Source organism: Mandrillus leucophaeus, unplaced genomic scaffold, assembly GCF_000951045.1.
Source record: "Mandrillus leucophaeus isolate KB7577 unplaced genomic scaffold, Mleu.le_1.0 Scaffold497, whole genome shotgun sequence".
Taxonomy (NCBI): Eukaryota; Metazoa; Chordata; class Mammalia; order Primates; family Cercopithecidae; genus Mandrillus; species Mandrillus leucophaeus.
In genome coordinates, this window is record NW_012105331.1 from 524,330 (window position 1) to 550,548 (window position 26,219).

Here is a 26,219-nt window from a genome sequence, read left to right on the forward strand (position 1 = left end):
TCTTCAGTGACAGCTGGGTGAGAATGAGGGGGAAGTATAAGAGGTAAGCCAAAAAGGATTTAGCATCATTAATAGAAAAAACATCATAATAACATTTCTGATTTCAAACTCGCCACAAAAAAATCTAATATCACCCTGAATGTTCTCCTGAGGAAAAAATCTACCTGAAAGTTATGCACGTGTTAAATAGGCAGCAATGAGGTTCACAAATCAGGGCTCCATGAGCCTGGGTGTAATCTGACTTTGGTGTGTTCCTCCTAGAGCATTCCACTGGTACCCTCTCATCACAGCCTACCAGGACAACTCAAAAACCCAAGATCAGTCACTTTACTGCTGATCTGCAAATGTCAACTCAGAAAATATTAAGATACATTAATTATTAATATTTTTAGGCTGAATCTGTTTTTTCTTAAGAGAGAATATCAAGTCTGACAGAAACAGGATCTAGACTGGTGAGTCTAGAAAAGAAAGAGACAAAGATAAAGAGTACATAGTATGGTATACCATCTGGCCTGGTACTGACAGGAATGAAGGGGAAATTTCACCATGGGAGGAGGAGGTTGAAAGAGCTGGGATGTCACTCTAATGAAAATTTTGTACAAGGTGGGTTCATTAGCCACCAAAAGGAGGATACATTACATGGTATTCTCAGATGCTCAAAAATAGCACCTGTCCTTCACTCCAACTTGTCATTCTTTTACTATGAAAATAATTTCTCAGTATAAAAAATTTAAAAATCATAATCTTAATATCTGAATATAATTATCATTTTTGTAAAATTCCTTTCAGCCTTAGGTATAAACAAGGTATAAATAAAACCTTATACTCTGTACTTTTTGTTTAATACATCATTTAAGTATATTTTCATTTTACAAAGCAATATTATTGATCATTCTTAGAGCTGAATAATGTTCTGGGAGAATACAATTTATGTAATACAATTTTGAGGAGTACTTTTTACAAAGATAGACCAACATTGTTGAACAATTATCATCATCCCCCTTCCCTTTGAGAACTGCCCCATCCACCCACAGGGGTGAGAGTCGCCGTGGTCATACCTGTAACTATTTGGAGCCTGACCCTTGTCCACTGACTGGGTTACAGAGAACACCTGACTCAAGTTGAGCCAACTGCATTTTCTCTTTCAGGAATATAAAAGGTGTGTCATTAGTGGTTCTGCAGCTGGGTAATGATGGTGAGTAAGAACTGGGGAAGCCACTTCTCACCATACAAATAGATGACAGCCAGGAGCTTTTATAGAGCCAGTTTTTTTGTACAAACAGACAACAACGATTCTTAGAGGAATAGAACCGATTACTTACCAGGTTGACTGTACTTTCTGATCCTAGCCCAACAAATAATGATGATGCCAGCAGCTGCTTTTCTTTCTCCTCTTTAGATTGGGTAAGAACTTGAGATTGATCCTTTTTTGTTATAGCTTGATCTACATTCTCCATTATACTCTCTTGAGGAACAGGCAGAGCTCCACTTTCATCACCAGTTTTGCTTTCCTTCTTGGGAAGATAGCCTTCTTTCCCCCACAATTTCTTTATACCTTCCAGCTTCAAGCTATTTGTCCTAAGGAGGTTGATAATAAAATCAAGTCAATTTAAATAACTGCTAATAGTTACTTTCTTGAGGCATTCTTTCAAAACATATCAATGCCCATGGCCTTTTAAAAACAACTGCTACATTATATTCTGCACGCCAGAAGTAAAACCTCGATCTCTAGATTTTATTTTAGTTATAGCCAACATCTCTCCACCCTCTAGTCAAAGGATTTGATTTAAGGCTGCAGAACTCTAGACTTAGTTAAAAATTTCACAGCATTTAATTTTCACTTAATTGCTTAAGTTATACAAAAATAGAACTACTGTAAATCAGTTTCTTTCTTCCACTGACTTTTCAAAAATACCTTTAATTCTGATGGGTTAAAGATGAGAAATGATTCAAATTTCTTAGCAATATGAAGGAATTAAACCTATATAAATTCATTAAGTAAAATCCTGTTAAAAGCAAAAACATCACTCAAATGTACTCCTATGTATACATTTACATTGTATTTTTTCTTTAATTTTACAACCCAGGAGACATAAATTCAAGTTGCCGTGAATACATGCTCCCCATAAATTTACTTTAATCCAAAAGGTTTCTCTCACTATGCATACTCGTGACATTTCCAACTATTATTAAGTGTACTTTTATCAAAATGCAATGAAGTTTTATCTATAAAAGAAAAAAAGTAAGATTTTAGGAAAAAGCCTGAGGCTGACGAATTTTTACACCTAAGTTGAAAAAGAATTAAGGTGTTATTTAGGAGCCAGGTGTCCTACCCAAAAAGCCTAAACAAGGCATCTAGGCAGTAAGTCCAGGGCCAAATTTAGAATCCTAATGTTGTCACAAACGTTGCAGTTGTGAATCTAGAGTGACTAATAAGCGCAGGCTAAAATAGCCAAGGATCATCTCTATTATTCTCATATAAGAGCTATGTGTCCATTAATTAGATTGTGGTAATCATTTCACAAGGTATATCAAAACATCACATAGCACGCCTTAAATACATACCACTGACCCTTGAAAAATGGAGATGGTTGGCGCACTGACTCTTTGCATTGTCAAAAATCCACGTGTAACTTCTGACTCCTCCAAAACTTAACCACTAATAGCCTACTGTTGACTGGAAGCCTTACTAATAACATCAACAGTCGATTAATACAAAGACTAGTATCTATATATATTTTATGTATTCCTAACAATCTTATTGTTTCTTAATTTTTTGATATTCCTAGGGTACACAGTTTGTTGGAAAGTTTTTTCAAATTATCTCAAATCTGAAAAACTTTTTCCAACATATTTACTGAAGAAATCTGTGTACTAAGTGGACCCACACAGTTTAACCCATATTGTTCAAGGGTCAGCTATACAATGTTTATTTAGCAATTATATCTCAATAACACTGGAGTTTAAAAAAAAAAAAAAAAACATGTGCCCTTGGCACTTGACTCATTTAAGCATCTCTGTCATGGTCCAAAATGGCATTTTAAAAAAATCATTTTTACTACAAGATGAGTTGATCATGAAATGAACAAAAAGGAAGATTCAGAAATATTTCTATTAATTATTATTAGTATTGAAATTGTTGGAATCATGATCAATGTGATTTTGAGCCCAAAACAAAGCAAAAGCAGGTAATTACACTTCATACTGAGTGAAGAATTAATGCTATTAAGAAGTAAGTAGCTAAAGGAAAAATTGAATGTTAATTTAAAATGCCCTAAAGGGAACTGGTTCATTCCTTCTCAATGATTTTTGCTGCTGAGTATCCCTTTACAAATATCTTCATTTCCCCCTTTCTTCCTCCAGGTTCTAAAAGAGTTTTCTAAAAAAAAAAAAAAAAGTTATACAATAAACCTCTTAGACAAAAATTGGTTGTACTTGCCATAAGCAGATCCCAAGTGGTCACGGGAACCACAAAAATAACCCCTAACATTTCTAGAACAGAATTCTCAAAAGAAGCACCTCTAGGGAATCTGTGAATATCCACAAGAGTATTATAGTATCTGTATACTCCCTTTAACCAAAATATTACCTTTATTCACACAAAAAAAGGAGAACAAGTCCCTAAATTTTACTAATAAATGATTTAAATAGTAGTTTAACAACAACAACAACAAAAGGCAGATGTGGAGGACAATAGGCTGCTCCATCCGGATCCCTCTTCAATGAAGGACTGTTGACCAGCTGTTGGGAGTGCTGTCAGCTCTCAGCCTCTTCAGGGATTGCCTGAGCTGCAGAGGGCTACTTCACCCAAGATCACGCCCCTTCCAAGGCAGCCTACATCCAGTGATGGATGAATGGAAGTTTAAAGTCCTTGTCATCCATCTTGGTTCAACTCAGGACAACTCTGAAGGGTCTTTCCAGTTCCATAGCTCCCCATGGTGTCAGCAGAGGTTGTCACTGGCAATGCATTGCATCTTAACTTCTGCCCAAACCTGCTTCTTTTTCCTTCCTTCTACAGATGTTGATCCCAATGAGACTCCTAATTATTCTGCATACTAAATGCCATCACAGAATGTGTTTCCCAGGGAACTGAATCCACAACTGGCAAAAAGGGGCAGGAGGTACAAAAGGAGCCTAAAAGGAGCCTCAAACTATTTTAAAGATTTTTCTTATTTATTTCATCTGCATACATAGTTATGATCAACACAAATATTCTGTTATGCATACATACAGATCATCTAAAAAGTGGGAAAATATGGCCAGGTGCAGTAGCTCACACCTGTAATGCCAGCACTGATGCTGAGGCAGGCAGATCACTTGAGCCCAGGAGTTCAATACCAGCCTGGTCAACTTGGCGAAACCCAGCCTCTACTAAAAACATAAAAATTAGCCAGGCGTGGTGGCAGGCGTCTGTAATCCCAGCTACTTGGGAGGCTGAGGCATGAGAACCCAGGAGAACCCACCAGAACCCAGGAGGTGGAGAATGCAGTAAGCCAAGATCACACCACTGCACTCCAGTCTGGGTGACAGAACGAGACTTGTCTCAAATAATAATAAATAAATAAATAAATAGGAAAATACATAAGAAAGCAACATAAGGCCATTTCATACACAGAATATGCTTCTTAATGATATGAAACACTAGAAAAAGAATATTTTTAAACATGAGTCATCTTTGCCCAGATTTTGACAATACTATTATATAATACATGGTTTTCTACAGTGTGTCCTTGTATTATTTTTATTCAGACCATTCAAACATAGATGTAAATTCAGACCAAGTAACTAAGCTTCAAAAGATTAGGGATGTACTTTAACTCAGCTCTAGGAATTCCCCTTTGAGATAGGGTGCTCCAGGTAAGAAATTATAAATTAGGTTTGCTACTACTTTATTCTCAGGTTTTCAGGGACTGTAAAAGAGCAACTGTCTTCCCTCTACGATGATTCACCTTGCCAATTACTATGTTCCTCTTCTGAAATAATGTGTGAGCTGAGGTCCTCTTTGGAAACAAATTTTAAATTCATCCCTCATCTTCCATTTCACAATAATACAGCATATATAATTGCTTAGCAGTTTTGCCAAATGTCATTTCTCTGAGGGTAGTAGATGTATATGTACAGTATTTACAAGGCCCTGCCACAGCCCTCAGATCCTAGTTCAGTACTATAGTAACAGATGCTGTCACCTGTTGTGCAGGTAAAAGTGTGTAAGTTCCTCCCTGGGTTTGAAGGGTTCCTGTCTCTTTCCCTTGTCCCTTTGGTCCCTGTTTGGGACACTTAATTGCTGTCACCTCCACCATCAAATGCCCACAAACAATATCTGCTCCCCATGTTTGGAATACCAAAATTAAATATCTGGGAAAGAAAATAAGGAGGTTAACAGAGCAGGAAAAACAAAAGGATAAGAAGAAGAATTTGAATTCATGCCATTTCATTCAACATATGCTACATTCCTCATGATCTATTATTAGTATCTTTCTTCCAATAAATACTTGTAACCATTTCACTGAACAACTGACAAATGTAACAATGAACATAAAATGACTGACTTCTTAATAAATACAGAAGAACTCAAAATTCAAATGTCATCCTTCAAAGTTATCACTTTTGAGATTTTATCACACTTATTCCAACAATGCGGCCATTACTTAAAACATTTTTAACTCTATTAGATGCAGCTTCTTCTCAAACAAGAAAGCCATTTCCTTACTTTATTGTCACATCAGAATATTGACCAAAATTATTCAGATTGATCATGAATATTATTTGGTAAACTCACCTCTTGGGTAATGAAGACAATGATGGTAATGACAATCCTTATTAATATCAGCAACTACCATTTATCAATCACTATGAACTGGGCTGTACTATGTACTTTACACATGTCATCTCATTTTATTCACTTAATTATGTTTCTAAAGGTAACTTAATTATGTTTCCGAAATCAAAATAAACCTTACAATGAAATTCAGCTCTAAATAAAACATTTAAACAAACGCATCACCAATTTTCAAGGTGGCTGGAAAGAAACTCTGAAAGCATTTTGAGCAAAGTATACAGCTTCCTCAGGTGACTACCGATGGTCCCTGACTTATAATAGTTCAACTTAATGATTTTTTTGGCTTTACAATGGTGTGAAAGCAATAGAGTTTAGTAGAAACCACACTTCAAATTTTGAACTTTTATCTTTTCCCAGGCTAGCAATGTGATAGGATATTCTCTTGCAATGCAGAGATAATAATGAGCTAATAAAATAATAAATAGGCTGAGCACGGTGGCTCATGCTTGTAATCCCAGCACTTTGAGAGGCCGAGGTGGGTGGATCACATGAGGCCAGTAGTTTGAGACCAGCCTAGCTAACATGGTGAAATCCCATCTCTACTAAAAACACAAAAAATTAGCTCGGCATGGTGGCGGGAGCCTGTAATCCCAGCTACTGGGGAGGCTGAGGCAGGAGAATCGCCTGAGCCCAGAAGGCGGAGGTTGCAGTGAGCCGAGATCATGCCATTGCACACCAGCCTAGGCAACAAGAGTGAAAATGTGTCTCAAAGTAATAATAATAATAATATAATAAAATATTAAATAATAATGGGCCAATGATCAGCAGAACTGAGTTCTAGACATAGATCTGGTGTTTGGTAGATCTGACTTACAATATTTTCAACTTATAATGGGTTTATTAGAATGTAACTCCATCATAAGTTGAGGGGCATCTGTATATGCCTTCACTGGGTGACTGACTATATGGCTTCCTCAGGTGAAATCAATCACCTTATTTTATGTTCACCTCTATATCTGTCAATGTTCCAATGAGATGGTTACAGGATATATTTCTCAGAAGAATGAGGAATGTAGAATGATATGTTAAATATCAACCTGGATGTATAAATTCTAATATGCCTCTAAATATATATATATATAAAAAATATGTAGCAATAACACATATTATTACTACGTATAAAGCTTGTACACATTTTATGCTGTCTTGGAAGGTAGGTAAGCTCTTAAAGAACATATTGTACAATATAAATACCTTAAGAGCAATAAATAGAAACCACTGAAACAACAGCCCATACAGAATTTAGCTTTAAAAACCTTTCTAAACCATTATATTAAAACACATTGTCATAAGTGTGCCTCTCCCTTTGAAAATTATGTGAAAACCACTGAAACAACAGACTTCTTGAAAGTTATCCTAAAATAAGCAAATAATGACTATGATGACACAAGGCACAAGCAGAAGGTAAATGGAATGCTAAAAGACATTTAAACACTCCCATAACCTCCATTTTATAAAGAAATGAACTTACTCTTTTAGTCCTGTCTCAGCACTATTCCCAGATATATCTGAACCAAGAGAAATGCCAGCAGGAGACTGTCGTCCAGTGAAGCCAGATGAAGAAAAGGAGAGTCCATACGGTTCAAAATTGAGAACTAGAATTTTAAAACAATAACAGAGGTTCATATTTAAAACAAAGCAAAAAACTGTCAAAGTTACCATTCACTACCAAAATAATTCAAGACTGGAATCTAATAGCAATTTTTAAACTCTAAGGGACTTTGAGGATGATCTAATCAAATACTTCCAGTAATAAATCAACTACCATTTGGTAAATGTCTACTGTAAGTCTTCACACTACTAGGTGATTAAAGACAAACTATCCTTCATTTTTACCTTTTTACCTCCCTTAGAAGCTAAAAAAGACTCAATTAGGAAAGATAACTGATAAACCAAATCTACCGAAAACTTGCTGCTCCCATGCAAAAATGTTTAATGAGTTATAATGAAGAGGTGACCATGTTTTGCTGAACAAACTGCTCCTAGATACATTCTTGTACCAAATGGACTGATGGAGTCCTCAATGTGAAATCTCCCTAAGGTTAACACAGATTCTGATTCCTTTTAATCTGTATAATCTAATTAATTCAAAAGAGCCAAGAAAATTCATACTGTTACTGTGGTAGAGCAGACGCCAATATCCACTCTCCCTTTCCTTCTATGTAATAAACCTCTCAATTCTTATGCAGATCATGACCACCCAGAGACATTTACAGACACCTTTGCCATATGACTGAAGTCTAGCCTATGAAATTATGCACACATTTTGTTTGCAACTTCTGGAAGGAGTCCTCTTGGAATAAAAGACAATCTTTCTTCTCCCCCTTCCTCTTCTCTGCTGGCTGGACTGCAACATGATTGCTGGGGTGCAAGAAGCCATCTTGGATCATAAAGTGGAACACCAAAGATGCCAGAACAGCAAGAGAGGTGAAACTTGGGTTTTTTAATAATCATGAAGCCATCATCAACCCTACATTGCCTACTTCTGGATTCCTTTAATGGGAGAAAGCAATAACCATCTATCTTGTATGAGGTCCCACTTTGTTTCTTTATTTTTTAATAGGATAATTAACCAAGCCTAATCTTAACTAACAAATTTTGGACAGTCTAGATTATAGAAAAGGACCTTTTTAAATCATAAAAAGTATCTTAGAAAATATTGTGTCAACTTCTGTAATTACTATTCTCATTTTACAAATGAGGAAACTGTGGTAAACAGTTTGTCCCAAATTACAAAAAATATAAAATGACAAAGCCAGACATGAACTTAGACATTCTAGCATCAGAGCTGTACTCTCAACTATTATATTATATGGTCTCCTCCAAAGGAAATATCACCTATTCCAAAGAATACTAAATAAATGCTTGTTAGTTACCTAAATAAATGATACAGAAGAAGAATCAATGTAAAAAAATAATAATGATGGGCTAATGATCAGGAGAACTGTGTTCCGGACATATCTTTGCTGTTAACGAGGCATGTGAACTAGATCTTCATTTCTTCATCTGTAAAGTGAATAATTCAAACTACGTCAACAGTTTCCAAATGCTGATCTGATAATGAGACTCAAGCTTACTTCACTGAATCTCCCAAGGACCTTTTTATATATACAGCCAAGCTCAGAGAGATTCAGATATAGAAGGAATAGGAGTAGGGCTCAAAATAAGTCTCATTTTTTAAAAACTCTTTGTGATTCTGATTCATAATCATGTTTGGAAACCGCTTATCTAAATCTCTTTAAGGTCCTTTCCAAGTAGAATATCCTCTCATTTTAAGTTGTTTAATCATCTAACTTAATCATAGTCTGTTTTATGTTGCTATAAGACAATGCAACAGAACGGGTGATTTATGATGAACCGAAATTTACTTGGCTTATAGTTCCAGAAACTGAGAAGTCCAAGGGCATGGCACTGGCATCTGGTAAGGGCCTTCATGCTGCATCATCCCATGGTGGAAGGAAAGCAGAGGGGCAAGACAGCACAAGAGCAAGAGAGGGCCAAACTAGCCTAGTCTTTTTCTTTTCTTTCTTTTTCTTTTTTTTTTTTGAGATGGAGTTTCGCTCTTGTTGCCCAGGCTGGAATGCAATGGCATGATCTCGGCTCACCACAACCTCCGCCTCCCGGGTTCAAGTGATTCTCCTGCCTCAGTCTCCTGAGTAGCTGGGATTACAGGCATGCGCCACCATGCCCAGCTAATTTTGTATTTTTAGTAGAGACGGGGTTTCTCCATGTTGGTCAGGCTGGTCTCGAACTCCCGACCTCAGGAGATCCGCCCGCCTCAGGCTCCCAAAGTGCTAGGATTACAGGTGCTCACCGCATCTGGCCCGAACTCACTTTTTTAATGACTCACTCCCATGATAATGATATTAATTCAATCGTAAGGGCAGAGCCCTCGTGACCTATCACCTCTTATTGGGTCTCACCTCCCAACACTGTTTCACTGGGGATTGTTTCCAACACATGAACTTTAGAGTACACATTCAAACCACAGCATTCTGCTCCTGCCCCACCAATATCATGTCCTTATGATACAAAATATATTCATTCCATTACAATAGTCTCAAAAGCCTTAACTCATTCCAGCATTAACTCCAAAGTCCAGAGACACCTAAATCAGATATGGGTGAGACTAAAAGCAAATTTCTCTCCAGCTGTGGGGCTGCGAAATTAACAAGTTATATGCTTCCAAAATACAATAGTAGGGCAGGCATAAAGTAGATATTGCCATTCCAAAAGGGAGGAATAGGCCAGAAGAAAGGGGTAAGTGGTCTCAAATAAGTCCAAAACCCAACAGAGGAATGAACATTAAGTCTTATTGCTCCAGAATTATCATCTCAACTCCACGTCCCACCTTTTGGGAACACTGGGGCAGGAGTTGGACACTCAAGGCCTTAGGCAGCCCCACACCTATGATAAAGTCCTATGACTTCGGGGCTCAGTCCACCCAGCAGCTCTCAGGGGACTGGAGTCTCACGCCTGCAACTCTCCCAAGCTGATGCTGCAAACTAGTAGCATCAGTTCTGGGGTCTTAGGAGTGACCCCACTCCTAAGGGTCCACTAGGCACTGCCCTGGTGGGACTCTCTATGATGGCTCTGATCCTGCCTTTCTGCTCGGCATTGCCCTAGCAAGGACTTTCTGTGATGGCTTCACACCCATGACAAGTCTCTGCCTAAGCCCCAGGGAGTCCACAACATCTTTTGAAATCTAGGTGGAGGACACCATGAACCCACGGCTCTTGCACATTGGGCACCTACAGAATTAGCACCACATATGCCACCAAGGTTTATGGCTTGAATCTTCTGGAACAGCAGGTGAAGTCACACCTGGGCCGACATGAATGGTTGGAGCAACCACAGAATGCTGTACCAGAATGCCGGGAGCAGAGACTTGAGGAAGCTCTGGGCAGCAAGCCCATGAAGGGCACCCTGGTCATCCCCCGAAAGCATTCTGCACTCCCAGAGCTTGAGCCTGTGAAGAGAAAGGCAACCTCTGAGATCTCTGAAATGCCTTTAGTGTTACTCTCCCAGTGTCTTGATGATCATTTCTATCACCCGACCAGATCCTTGACCTGGTCTCCCAAACACATTTTCTCATTCTTTACATGGCCAGGCTGAAAATTTTCCATCTTTCTATTATGCTTCTGTTTAGTTATAAATTCCATCTTTAAGTCATTTATTTTCTCTTATATCTTACTGCATGCAGTTAGAAGTAGACACAGCTCCTTCAATATTTTGCATAGAAGTTTCTTCCACCAGATATCCTAGTTCATCGCTCTTAAATTCTGTCTTCCATAAAGCCCTCAGGCATGAAGAGACATAATTCATCCAAGACTTTTGCCACTTTATAAGAAAGATGGTTTTACTCCAGTTTCCAGTAAGATATATTCCTCTTTCCTGTCTGGGATCTCATACACTTAATGAACCTAGAATTTAAGTACACTTAAGTAACTTAGATATTAAGAGACAGTGAAGCCCATATTTCTAACAACATTCTGATCATGAACACTTAATCTCTAACTTTCAGATTTTCCCTACAGCTCTCCTCTTCTTCTCAGCCCACATCAGAAGTGCCCTTAGTATTATGTTTATGGCAATCTAAAATTTTCCTAGCCTGCTCCTTTAAATTCTTCTGCTCTACTCATCACCCAGTTTCAAAGCCATTTCCACATTTTCAGATATTTTTAATAGTCAACAGCCTCACTTCTCAGGACCAATTTTCTGTCATAATCCATTTTATGTTGCTATAACAGAATTCCACAGAATGGGTAATTTATAATGAACAGAAATTTATGGCCGGGCGGTAATTCCAGCACTTTGGGAGGCCAAGGTGGGTGGATTATTTGGGGTCAGCAGTTCAAGCCCAGCCTGGCCAACATGGTGAAACCCTGCCTCTACTAAAAATACAAAAATTAGCCAGGCATGGTGGTGGACACCTCTAATCTCAGCTACTCGGGAGGCTGAGGCAGGAGAATTGCTTGAACCTGGGATGCAGAGGTTGCAGTGAGTCGAGATCATGCCACTGCACTCCAGCTTGGGTAACAGAGTGAGACTCCGTCTAAAAAAAAACAAAAAAAGAAAAGAAAAAGAAATTTATTTGGCTCATTGTTCTTGAGGCTGGGCTATCTAACAGCATGGCATCAGCATTTGGCAAGAGCCTTCATGCTGCATCAGGAAGAAGACAGAAAGGCAAGAGAGCATGAGAGCAAGAGAGGGCCAAACTCGCTTTTATAACAACCCACTCTCATGATAATGACATTAATCAATTCATGAAGGCAGATTCCTCATGGCCTAATCACCTCTTTACAGTCCAACCTCTGAATACCATCCCAATGGCAATTAAATCTAAATATGGGTTTTGACAAACACATTCAAACCTTTGCACTTACCATCCAACAGTGGTATCTTTTTAATAGCATCTGTGACAGTGAGTCATCTAGCCACTGCATTAACACTTCCAGTAACAGTGAATACCTCAAGAAATGTTTTCTATGCACATTGAAGGTAAAGAGTTTAAACCAAAAAGCAGAAAGCAGAAAGAAGCTCAAAATTAGAGGTACAAAGTTTGAAAGTAGAGAGAATAAAAAAGACATGGAAAGGAACAGTATTTGGAGAGCAAGCAGAAAAAAATATTAATTCCGAGACAAAAGCATTAAGATTGTCATCTAAGGAAGGGCTGGAAAGGCTCAAGGTTGAAAATAAAGTTCAAACCACATTATTTTCATTCTTCAGTGAAAACTCCCCAAGACCCATACAGTGATAATGCCTAAAAGGACTAAAGATGCTGAAGTGTTAACTACATGTGCAAGAGCTCACGCACATATGTGGAACAGAAGGAGAAAAATGGTATGCAGAAAGAGCCAAGGGAAGGAAGAAGATGGCTGACTTGCAACTTAGTGAATATGTAGAATTTAGCCAGATGAAGAATGAGGGCAATTCACCAGAAGAGAAAACATGAGCTGGAGGCAGAGAGTCCTTGGAGTTGGGAGCCACTAAAGTACTCTAGATAAGACATAATAAAGTATAAACTATCCTGGGCATAAGTGAATAATTCAACATTTAACCTATTTGTATCCCTTACTATTAATACTTTAGAGGCCTCAATTATATGCACACTCATTTATCATACTTTGTACTGCAATTCTTTTATACCTCGACAACTTGGGTATATTTCTCTAACCATTCTCAGCTATTATTAATAATTTTTAAACTTTTTTAAATAATTAACTTTAATTATCTGATTATTGTTATTTTATTTTTTGAGAGACTAGCAACCTTACTTTGACATGGCTTTCTAAAAGCCAATTAGTAAATACTGTTTCCCCTTATTATTTCTAGTTATCTAGTGCTGGAGTTATAACACATTTTATTAACATTTTAATAGAATAATCCACACTGATTCTGAAATGCTTTTTTTGATGGGAACTTGTAAGAAAGTTTGTTCCCCACCATCTCACCTATTTTTGCTAATTCTTAGTATCCCATGATATTTTCCTGAAGTTTATTCATTTTTCTAACTAAAAGATCAAAGTATCATTTATTAAAGTAACATTTAACTACTACTCTCTGCAAATGATTATAGAAATCTGAAATAAGATTAGTATCAGAACAGGCTGGCATGGTGGTTTGCACCTGTAATCCCAGAATTTTGGGAGGTGGAAGAGGGCGGATCGCTTAAGGTCAGGAATTTGAGATCAGCCTAGGCAACAGATGAAACGCCATCTCTACTAAAAATACAAAAATAGCTGGGTGTGGTGGCATGCACCAGTTGTCTCAGCTACTTAGTTGAGGCACAAGTTGAGGCACAAGAATCACTTGAACCCGAGAGCAATTCTTTTTTTTTTGCAGCGAGCCAAAAGATTGCAACACTGCACTCCAGCCTGGGCAACAGAAAGAGACTCTGTCTAAAAAAAAAAAAAAGATTAGTACCACAACAGACTGATAATTAAAAGATTCAAGAATTAACTCTTTATGTATAAAATACCTACTTCCCCCTACTCTTTATTTTGTCTTATAGCCAATCCCAATTCTAAGATATATAATTTTATAATTTCTTCTACAAGTATTTATTAAATACTTGCTATATCTTGTCCAAAACCAGTTTCCTTTTCTTAACAGTCTACTGAAATTTCAATTTTGCTTTAAAGGACTTTTGAAGCACATAGATTTGGGAGGAGAGAGGGAGAATCTAGTTTGAGAGCTTAATCCCGTTTATAATGATGGTTCTATGGGAAAAAATGTACTTGGCAAAGGACTGTATAAGCTTGGGGAATTCCAGGGCTCTTGTATTTGTGTCGGCAATTTAGCTTATTTTAAGAAAGAAAATAGGCAGTGCCAGGAAAGAGTCTCCCTACTCTATCTTCCCTTCCCTATCCAACCCTTGACTTCAGTAATGGCAACTGGTGGCCCCCAGATACCTGAAAATAAGGAAATATGACAACTGAATCATACTTCCCACTGTGGAAACCCAGGAGCTTTTCACTCTAGGCCCCTGGATGTCACAAGGCTTTTATATGCAGTATAGCCACAGGTTAGGCAATTATAATTCAAAAGTTTACTTTTGCCCCCAGTATATTCTATTAATATATAAAGTTAATGAGAGGAAACTGATTACACTTTGAAAGAGAGTTTAATTTTATAGTACATTAGTTATCACTGTGCTAAATAACATATAAAAAGCCTTAAAAGAAAGGGGTTGCACAGAATACATGCTTTCCAATCCATGAACACAGGATCTGTTTCCATTTATTTGTGCTTTGTTTGATTTCTTTCATTAATGTTCAGTGGTTTTCATTAAACACAACTTTCTCACTTGCTTAAGTTTAGTATTAGGTATTTTGCTCCTTTTGGTGCTGTCATAAATTGGGCTGTCTTCCTAATATCCTTGTCAAATGGTTTGTTGTTAGTGCACAAAAATGCAAATAATTTTTGCATGTTGACTTTGCATCCTGCAACTTTGCAGAATTCACTTATTACTTCTAACAGTTTTTTAATGGAGTCTAATTTAGGGTTTTCTATAAATAAAACCATATTATCTGCAAAGAGGAACAATTTTCCTTTCCAATCTGAATACCTCTCTTCTTTTTCTTAATTGCTCTGGCTAACATTTCCAGTACTGTGCTGACTACAAAAGAGACGAGTGGGCATCCTTGCTTTGCTCCTGATCTCAGGAAAAGCTTCTGGTTTTTCATTGTACCATGCTATGATGTTAGCTGTGGGTTTATCATATATGGCCTTTATTATATTGAAATACTGCCTTCTATTCTTAGTTTATCGAGTTTCTTTTTAATCATGAAAGGGTGTTCAATTTGTCAAACACTTTTTCTGCTTTTACTGAGAACTGTGTGGTTTTTATCCTTTATTCTGTTAACATGATATCACATTAATTTATTTTCAGATGTTGAACCATCCTTGGACCCCTGGGATAAATCCCACTTGATCATGGTGTACTATCCTTTTCTTGAGTTCAGTTTCCTAGTATTTTGCCTATATTCATCAGGGATATTGGCCTGCAGTTTTCTTTTTTTTTTTTTTTTTTTTTGTGGTGGCTCTGTCTGGCTTTGGTATCAGGGTAAGGCTGGTCTCATAAAATAAGTTTAGAAATATTCTCTCCTCTTTAAATTTCTGGAAGAGGTTGAAAAGAACTCTCTCTGTGTGTGTCTCTTTTGTAAAGATGGGGTCAAGTTATGTTGTCCAGACTGGTCTCAAACTCCTGACTTCAAGCGATCCTCCCACCATGGCCCCCCAAATTGCTGGGACTACAGGCATGAGCCACTGTGCCCAGCCCCAGTGTTAATTCATTAAGTGTTTGGTAGAATTCACCAATGAAGAACCACAAAAGACCATGAATACCCAAATTAATCTTGAGAAAAAAGAGCAAAGCTGAAGGCATCACACTTACCAATTTCAAAATATATTTACAAACCTATAATAATCAAAACAGCATAGTACTGGCATAAAGACAGACATAGACACAGAACAGAGAGCCCAGAAATAACACCAAGCGTGTATGGCCAACTAATTTTGAACAAGGACACCCAGAATACACAACAGAGAAAGGACAGTCTTCTCAACAAACAACATTGGGAAAACCAAATATTCACGTGCAAAACAATAAAATGGAACCTTTATCTTACACCATACATAAAAATCAACTCAAAATGAATTAAGGACCTAACTCTAAGACCCAAAACTGTAAAACTCATAAGAAAGAAACATAAGAGAAAAGTTACTTTTTTCTTCTTTTTTTGAGACGAAGTTTTGCTCTTGTTGCCCAGGCTGGAGTGCAATGGTACAATCTCAGTTCACCGCAACCTCCACCTCCTGGGTTCAAGCAATTCTCCTGACTCAGCCTCTCAGGTAGCTGGGATTACAGGTATGCACCACCACGCCCGGCTAATTTTGTATTTTCAGTAGAGATGGGGTTTCTCCATGTTGGTCTGGCTGGTCTCGAACTCCCGACCTCAGGTGATCCGCCCACCTCAGCCTCCCAAAGTGCTGGGATTACAGGCGTGAGCCACCGCGCCCAGCTGGAAAAGCTGCTTTATGACACTGGTCTTTACAATAATTTCATGGATGTGACACCAAAAGTACAGGTAACAATAACAAAAATAAACAAGTGGCAATACATCAAATAAAAAAACTTCTGCATAGCAAAGAAAACACTCAACAGAGTGAAAAGGCAACCTATGGAATAGAAGAAAGTATTTGTAAACCACATTTCTGGTAAGGGTTAACCTCCAAAATATGTTAATCCTATGACTCAATAGTTTTTTTTTTTTTTTTTAAACTAATAACCTGATCACAAATAGGCCAATAACTTAAATAAATATTTCTCTAAAGAAGACATACACATGGCCAACAGGTATATGAAAAAATGCTCAATGTTACTATTAGCAAGAAAATACAAAACTGAAACCATAATAAGGCATCACCTTGTACCTGTCAGGATGGTGATTATCAAAGAAAAGAAAATATACCATGTGTCAGTAAGGATGTGAGGAAGTTAGAACTCTTACCCGTTGTTGATGGGAATGCAAAATGGTGCAGCCACTGTGGAAAGCAGTATGGAGGTTCCTCAAAAAAATAAAAATACAGGCAGTACACAGTGGCTCATGCCTATAATCCCAGTGCTTTGCAACGTCAAGGTAGGAGGATCACTTGAGCTCAGGAGTTTGAGACCAGCCTGGGCAACATTAGGGAGACTATGTCTCTACAAAAAAATAAAAATTAACCAGGCATGATGGCATGCACCTGGAATCCTAGATACCCAGGAAGCTGAGGTAGTAGGATCACTTGAGCCCAGGAGTTCACGGCTACAGTGAACTACGATCATTCTACTGCACTCCAGCATAGGTGACAGAATGAGACACTGTCTCAAAAAAAATAGTAAAATAAAATAAAATAAAATAAAATAAAAAATTGGCCGGGCACAGTGGCTCATACCTGTAACCCTAGCGCTTTGGGAGGCCAAGACAGGTGGATCACTTGAAGTCAGAAGTCTGAGACCAGTCTGCCCAACATGGCGAAACCCCGTCTTTACGAAAAATACAAAAATTAGCCGGGTGTGGTGGCTCATGCTTGTAGTCCCAGCTACCCAGGATGCTGAGGCAGGAGAATCGCTTGAACCCAGGAGGCAGAGGTTGCAGTGAGCTGAGACTGCACCACTGCACTCCAGCCTAGGTGATAGAGCAAGATTCTGTCTCTAAATAAATAAATAAATAAAAATACAACTACTATATGCTCCAACAATCTCACTTCTGGATGGGTATTTATCCCAGATAAAGCACTCCCATGTTCACTGCAGCACTATTCACAATAGCCAAGATGTGAAAACAACTTAAATGTTCATCAGTAGGTGAATGGATAAAGAAGATGTCATACACATATACAACAGAATTCTGCAACATACAACAACAGGGATGAAACCTAAGAATATTATGCTAAGTGAAATAAGTAAGGCACAGAAAAATATTGCATGGGTCTACTTTTATAAGGTACCTAAAAGTCAAATTCATAGAATTGAGGAATGGAATGGTGGTTGCCAGAGGCTAAGGGGAGAGAGAAATGGGGACTTACCAATCAATGGGCATGAAGTTTTAGTTAAACAAGATGAATAAGTGCTAGAGATCTGCTATACAACATTGTATCTATAGTCAATCATAACATATTATACACTTAAAAATTCGCTAAGAGGGGAGACCTCCAGTTAAGGTTCTTAACCACAAAAAAATAAAATAACAAAAAAATTTAAAAAGATAAAAGGCAAAAAAGAGCAAATGCTTCTGGAGAAAGAGAACACAAGCCTATTAATAATGTTCATAACTTTTTGGTCTCTTTCTAGGATCAACAGTTTAGTTGTTGTCTTAACTCAATATGCCTAGCACACAGCCTGGAGAGTAAGTACTCAACAAAATCATTAAAGGACAAATAGGAAAAAAAAAAGAAAAACCTTTCAGCACTGAATTTTTCAGTATTGACATTCTGAACTCATAAACAGATAATATATTTATTCACTGACCTCCCTTTATTCATGTGCATACTTCCCTTCTACCATCCAAATAACTCAATGATTTCCCCTTTACCAAAATCATGACAGATGTATTTTCCTAACAGGCTGCATTTCTTAAGTACAAAGTTACTCTTTCCTTTATTAACTGTTTCTAACTTAAATCATCAGATATTTTGTTGAATGAAGAATTCTAATACATTTAAGAAATATTAGACTACTCACAGCCATGCAGCTATGTCCTGTGTGAGAGAAACATCCCCATAGGACTACCCACAGAAGACATGCCCCCCATCTCCAAGGCCGGCCAAACAGCCTTGCACCCACATCACAAGCCTAAGAAAGAGCCCCTTAGGCTACTCTTGGCAGACGTGTCCCCAGGCTGGCTAGGCAACTACATGCCCATGCTTCCCAGTCAGGGTAACAGCTCCATGGCCCCAACCTCAGTAAGCCAGAACCCAAGTTGGTTGACTCACTGTGTACATGCACATATCCATGACTTGAAAACAGCCTGGGAAGCCTGCCCTTGGCAAAGCCACACCACCATCACCACAAACTCAGCCTGGGCCACTGAGAAACTCACGAATACCGCTAGAGCAGATTACAGCTAAAGAAACTACATGGCCAGGCACAGTGGCTCACACCTGTAATCCCAGCACTTTCGGAGGCTGAGGCAGGTGGATCACCTGAGGTCAGGAGCTTGAGACCAGCCTGACCAACATGGTGAAACCCTGTCTCTACTAAAAATACAAAAATTAGCCAGGCGTGGTGGCATGTGCCTGTAGTCCCAGCTACTCGGGAAGCTGAGATGGGAGAATTGCTTGAACCTGGGAGGCAGAGGTTGCAGTGAGCCAAGATCGTGCCACTGTACTCCAGCCTAGGTGACAGAGCGAGATTCTGTCTCAAAAGAAAAAAAAAAAAGAAAGAAAGAAAGAAAGAAACTACATGAAGACGACACTACATGTCCACCACCAAGGCCTTAGTACCCTACTGAACTTATACTCCAAAACCCATTTATACAAATAAGTCTTTCCCTTCAAACTCTACTACATAAACTTGAGTCAACTTTTCCACCAGATGCATACAAATCAACATAGGAACAAATCAACCATGAAAAAAGAAACATGTCACCACCAAAGGAAAATAATAAATTTCTAGTAACAGACCCTCAATCATAAGGAAATATATGAAATTCCAGAAAAGGGATTTAAAATAACAATATTAAGGAAACTCAGTGAGATACAAAAGAATATGGACAGATAATTCAATGAAATCAGGAAAATTATACATTATTTGAACAAGAAATTCAACAAAGAGACAGATATCACAAAAAAGAACCAAACAAATCCTAGAGCTGAAGAATTCAATAAATGAAATAAAATACATATGCAAGAGTTTCAACAACACATTAGAAAGCAGAAAAAATAATTTCTGAAGTTGAAGACAGGTCTTTTGAAATAACACAGGAAGACAAAAAGAAAAGAAGAAAGAATTTAAAAAAAAATTAAGAAAGCCTACAGGATTTATGGGACACCATTAAGCAAATAAATGTTGTATTATGGGCATTTCAGAAGGAGAAGAGAAGGGAAAATGTGAAGAAAATAATTAATGAAATAATAGCAGGAAACTTTCCAAGTCTTGGAAGAGAGAATATCCTAGTCTAGGAAGCTCAAAGAATCCCAAATAGATTCAACCCCAAGCAGGTCCTTTTTGAGGCACATTTTAGTCAAATTGTCAAAAGTCAAAGACAAAGAATTCTGAAAGCAGCAAGAGAAAAGCTTCAAGTCACATATAAGGGAATCCCCATTAGACTAACAGCTGGATTTCTCAGCAGAAACCTTAGAGGCCAGGAGAAAATGGGATGATACATTCAAAGTACTAAAAGAAAAAAGAAAAAGAAAAAACAGCATGAATATCGTACCCAGCAAAGCTATCTTTCAGAAATAAAGGGGAAATAAGATCTTTCGCAGACAACCAAAACCAAGAAATTCATTAGCAGTAGACCACCCCTTACATGAAAAGCTCAAGGGAGTCTGGAAGTGAAAAGACAATAACTACCATTATGAAAACATTCAAAACTATGAAACTCACTGGTAGAACTGATACACAAATAAGAAAAAGAAAGGAATCAAACTTTGTCACTGAAGAAAACCACCCAACTGCAAAAATAATAAGAGAGCAAGTAAGGAACAAAGCACATGTAAAATACCCAGAAAACAATCAATAATATGATAGCAGCAAATCCTCACCCATGAATAATAACCTTGAAAGTAAATGGATCAAATTCCCCCACTTAAAAGACATAGAATCACTGCCTGGGTTTTAAAAAAACAAGACTCAACAATACACTGCCTACAAGAAACTCACCTCACTTCTAAAGACACACAGACTGAAAGTGGGTGGTTGGAAAAAGATATTCCAACAAACAAAAACCAAAAGTGAGCAGAAGTCACTATACTAGTAACAAACAAAACAGATTTTAAGTTAAAAGCTGTAAAGGGAGACAAAGACAGACACTGTACAATAAAGGGATCAATTCATAAAAAGAATGTAACAATTAAAATATATATGTACCTGACACCAGAGCATCCAAATATATAAAGCAAATATTAGACCTAAAGAAGAGAAAGACCCTGATTCAGTAATAGTTGGGGGCTTCAAAACACTGCACTCTCAGCATTGAACGAATTATCTAGCACTTCAACGTTTATTGCAGAGCGCTATTCAAAGTAGCCAAGATATGGAATCAACCTAATATGGAATCAGCCTAGGTGTCCAACAACAGATGAATGGATAAAGAAAATGATGTAGTATATATACAAAGTGAAATACTATTCAGTCATAAAAACAAATGAAATCCTGTCATTCATGGCAACATGGATGAAACCAAAGGACATTATATTAAGTGAAATAAGTCAGGAACAGAAAGTTAAACACCACATGTTCTCTCTCATATGTGGAAACTAAAGAAAGTTGATCTCATAGAAGTAAAAATTAGAATACAGTATACTAGGGGCTAGGAAGGGTAGGGGGAAAGGGAAGAATAAGGTAAAGGATAAAAAATTATAGCTAGATAGAAGAAATAAGTTCTAGTGTTCTACACCACTACAGAATTACTATAGTTTAACAATAAAGTATTACATAGTCTCAAAAACTAGAAGAAATATATTGAATGTTCCCAACACAAAGAAATGATACATGTTTGAGATGATGGATATGCTAATTACTATTATCTGAACACTATACATGGATTGAAACATTACTATATTCCCCATGAATATGTATATTTGTCAATTAAGAAAATAAAATTTAAAAATAAATAAATAAATATAAGACCGCTCAAAATAAAAATGAAACTCACTAGTCCATAGTAACCAGGGTTGTTTTCTGAAAACTTTCCACAGATATGCTCAGACTAATACGTGTCAGCCTACCAGCACAGTGAACAACATGATACTCCTACATTCAAGTTCTTTCATATAGCCATAAAAAAGAATGAGATCATGTCTTTTGCAGGGACATGGATGGAGCTGGAGGCCATCCTTAGCAAATTAATGCAGGAACAGAAAACCAAATATTGCATGCTCTCACGTAAAAGTGGGAGCTACATGATGAAAACACATGGACACATAGAGGGAAACAACATATGCTGGGACCTTTCAGAGGGTGGAGGGTGAGAGCAGGGTGAGGATCAGGAAAACTAATGGGTACTAGGCTTAATACTTGGGTGATGAAATAAGCTGAGCAATAAACCCCCATGATACAAGTTTACCTATGTAACAAACATGCACTTGTACCCTTGAACTAAAAAGTTTAAATTAAAAAAAAAAAAAGTTTCCCATAAAGATCTTTATGTTAATAAATATATTATTCAAAACAAAAAAAGTTCTTCAAAATTTCAGTATAATGGCCAGTTGCAGTGGCTCACAGCTGTCATCCCAGCACTTTGGGAGGTCAACAATCACTTGAGGCCAGAAGTTTGAAACCAGCCTGACCAACAGGGTGAAACTCCACCTCTACTAAAAATACAAAAATTAGCTGGGTGTGGTGGCACCCACCTGTAATTCCAGCCACTTGGGAGGCTAAGGCACAAGAATCGCTTGAGCCTGGGAGGCAGAGGTTGCAGTGAGCCCAGATCGTGCCGCTGCACTGCAGCCTGGGTGACGGAGCAAGACTCTTGTCTCAAAAAAATAAATAAATAAATTCCAGTATGACTACCATATCTTAGGTATTTGTGGATAGACAGCCTATATCTTCAGGAATATCTCTTGGCTAACTTTTTTTTCCTCTGGGTATCTGAAAACCTAGTCAGGGCAAACAAATCACAAGTGAATCATTAAAAGAGGAATAATAGAAAGTAATTATCTTTATTTATTTACTTACATGACTATAACATCAAAAATTACATCCCTGCACTCTAGCTTAACACAAATCCATGAAAAATTACCTTTTTCCTGAGAAAGCTTTTCCTCCTGGCGTTGATGGTGAGGTTTGTAAGGCGCTGCACCCTGACTGAGTCCTTCAGCCACAAAACCATCCAGAAAAGATAAAGAAGCATCTACCTATATTAAAATTAAGCAAAAATTAGGAATTAATTTATCCTAAGTAGATTATACAGTCACATAAATAATTTTAGCCCATATATATTTTTAAAAATTCTAAATGAGAAATGAAAACTTCAATTCTGAAAATGCTACCTCACCCAGGCACGGTGGCTCATGACTATAATCCCAGCACTTTGGGAGGCCAAAATGGGCAGATCACTTGAGGCCAGGAGTTTGAGACCAGCCTTGCCAACATGGCAAAACCCCATCTCTACTAAAAATACAAAAAAATTAGCTGGGTATGGTCACACACCTGTAGTCCCAGCACAGCCACCACCCGGTAGGCTGCAGCAGAACTGCTTGAACCTGGAAGGCAGAGGTTGCAGTGAGACGAGACTGTGCCACTGCACTCCAGCCTGGGCGACAGAACAAGACCCCATCTCAAAAAATGAATGAATGAAAATGCTACCCAACTCTCTAGCTTTCCGAAACATCTATAATCAGATCACCTGCCTAGGAATCTAACAATATAAATCATTTGCACTTACTATTAATTTCACTGCAGTGAAGAATATATTTTTGAGCATCAAATATGTTACAGCATCCTATTAGGTTCTATAATTGAGACAAAGGAAGACACAGTTCCTACTCTGAGCAGAACTGTAACCCACCAGAAGAAACAGACATATATACTATGAGGTATGGTAACTGTAGTGGTTTCCTGCTGCAGGGGCTAAAATCAAGGCTTTGGCAGGGCTGCTTCCTTCTGGATGTACCAGGGGAATCCGTTTCTTGTTTCTTCCAGCTTTTAGAGACTGCCAGCATTCCTTGACTTGTGGCCACATCATTCCAATCTCTGCTTTTGTTTTTTCTTTGCCTTCTCCTCTGTAACCTCTTGTTTCACTTTTATAAGGATCCTTGTGATTATATCATGCCTAGCTACATAATCTAGTATAACTGCCCCATCACAAAATATTTAATTTCATCACATCTACCAAGTTCTCTTTAATGTTTAAGGACAAGCACAAATTCCAGAGATTAAGACATGGACATCTTTGCAAGGGCCATTATTCAGCCTCCCACAGTGCCTTTGATTTAAATATCCTAATATAACTGAAAATTATTTTTCACAAACCTATGGAAAATGACTTAATTTCACCAGAAAAAGTGTTAGGAGAATAATTTTTAATGAATAATAAGAGATGAAGAAAGAATGACAGGGAAAGGAGAAAAGAAGGAGATGAACAAAAACGATAAACAAGTGGAGAGAGCAGTGATGACCTCAGAAAGCAAAGTTTGCCTCTCCTGATTTAGCCAAGTATATACAAATAGCTCAGATAATTTAGAATAGCAAATAATTATCAAACATAAAAATGGCACCTCACTCTCTGAATCTGGAAAGGTTTTGCTTGAATAAGATTCTTAGGCTGCGCGTGGTGGCTCACGCCTGTAATCCCAGCACTCTGGGTGGCTGAGGTGGGCGGATCACCTGAGGTCAAGAGTTCGAGACCAGCCTGACCAACATGGTGAAACCCTGTCTCTACTAAAATACAAAAATGAGCCAGGCGTGGTGGTGGATGCCTATAATCCCAGCTGCTTGGGAGGCTGAGACAGGAGAATCACTTGAACCTGGGAGGAGGAAGTTGCAGTGAGCCGAGATCATGCCATTGCATTCCAACCTGGGTGACAAGAGTGAAACTTCATCTCAAAAAAAAAAAAGATTCTTGAGATGAGGCTATGTCAACATCATTATCTTTTATTGGAGGAAAAGGGAAGTGTAGTTACTCCCTAGTATAATACTATGTGTAGCATATTCATTCATCATTTCAATAAACATCTCTGGAATGCCCACCAAATACTAAAGCAAGGCCTCTGCCCTTGAGGAACTACTGAAAGAACTAATGAAGAAATGTTCAAAATGAATACAAGCCATGAAAATCTGAGTCAAAATTAGTGGAAATATTACCCTTTTTTCTCTTTCTCAACTAATTTGAATAATTCTAATTACCTTTGAAAGTTTTCTAGACCAGGCACAGTGGCTCACATCTGTAATTCCAGCACTTTGGGAGGCCAAGGTGGGTGGATCACTAGGTCAGGAGTTCGAGACCAGCCTGGCCAATATGGTGCCACCCTGTCTCTACTAAAATTACAGAAAAAATTAGCCAGGCATGGTGGCGCGCACCTGCAGTCCCAGCTACTCGGGAGGCTGAGGCAGAAGAATCACTTGAACCCGGGAGGCAGAGGTTGCAGTCAGCCGAGATCACGCCACTGTACTCCAGCCTGGGTGGCAGAGCAAGACCCCATCTCAAAAAAAAAAAAAAAGAAAGTTTTCTAATTTACACCTGAGGGAGATCATGATATGAAATAAAGAGAGTGAGTATTAAGTGAGAACTTTAGGTTAAAAGGGGTGGTGGCAAAAAGTAGGTGGGAAACTAAAAGGTGGGTGATCAGGCTCCAAAATGGTAAAGATTTTAACACATAGATAGACAAAATAAAAGGGAAAACCACTTTTTTTGGATTCTCAAATAGAGGAGGAATAAAATGACACAGAATTTCAAAGGCGATTAAAAGAAGATAGCCAAACATGTGGAGGTTCCTGAAAAGTGGCATGGCCACGAGGAGTACAAAAGCTCTGAGAACCTTCCTCCATAGCTTGCCCTATGCATCTCCTTCCTCTGTATCCTCTGCAATATAGTTTATAATAAACCAGTACGCTAATACAAATCAAGGAGGAAGTGTGGAATAATGCTAATGAGATATTGCCCAATTCATGAATCGCTACTAAAAATCAATTTGTGTGCACCCCACTGTTGCCACCACCGGCATGTGTGCATGCCACCTCTGGAGGCCCAAGGACTGGCACACCCAATCCTGCCACTGCCAGGACTCATACACACTGCCCAGGGATCTAACAACCAGTATGCCCAGCCAACCACTGCTATCAGTGGTACACAAGGATCAATTCACCTAATGTTCTATCCTCAACAAAGCCTTTCTACAGCCTCCACTAACAACCACAGCCTAAGCCATTCTATTAGTCCGTTCTTGCACTGCTATAAAGAAACACTTGAGACTGGGTAATTTATTAAAAAAAAAAAAAAAAGAAAAGAAAAGGTTTCATTGGCTCACGGATCTGCAGGCTGTGCAAGAAGCATGATACTGGCATCTGTTCAGCTTCCTGTAAGGCCTCAGGAAGCTTTTACTTATGGAGGAGGGTAAAGCAAAAGCAAGCACATCACATGGTGAAAGCAGGAGCCAAAGGGAGAGTCCGGGGGGTGTGTGTGTGTCTGTGTGTGTGTGTGTGTGTGTGTGTGTGTGTGTGTGTTGCTAT

The 26,219-nt window shown here is 38.2% G+C and overlaps 1 protein-coding gene across 1 annotated transcript in view; it reads right to left on the reverse strand.

Moving 5' to 3' along the window:
* Positions 1-26,219, reverse strand: part of AP4E1 (adaptor-related protein complex 4, epsilon 1 subunit) — a 95,908-nt gene that overhangs the window by 10,943 nt on the left and 58,746 nt on the right. The window contains exons 15-17 of the mRNA XM_011995751.1: positions 22,792-22,906; positions 7,311-7,434; positions 1,323-1,578 (exon numbers count right to left, since the gene is read on the reverse strand). Of these exons, the coding sequence (XP_011851141.1) occupies positions 1,323-1,578; positions 7,311-7,434; positions 22,792-22,906 (495 nt within the window). The remainder of the gene's footprint in view (positions 1-1,322; positions 1,579-7,310; positions 7,435-22,791; positions 22,907-26,219) is intronic.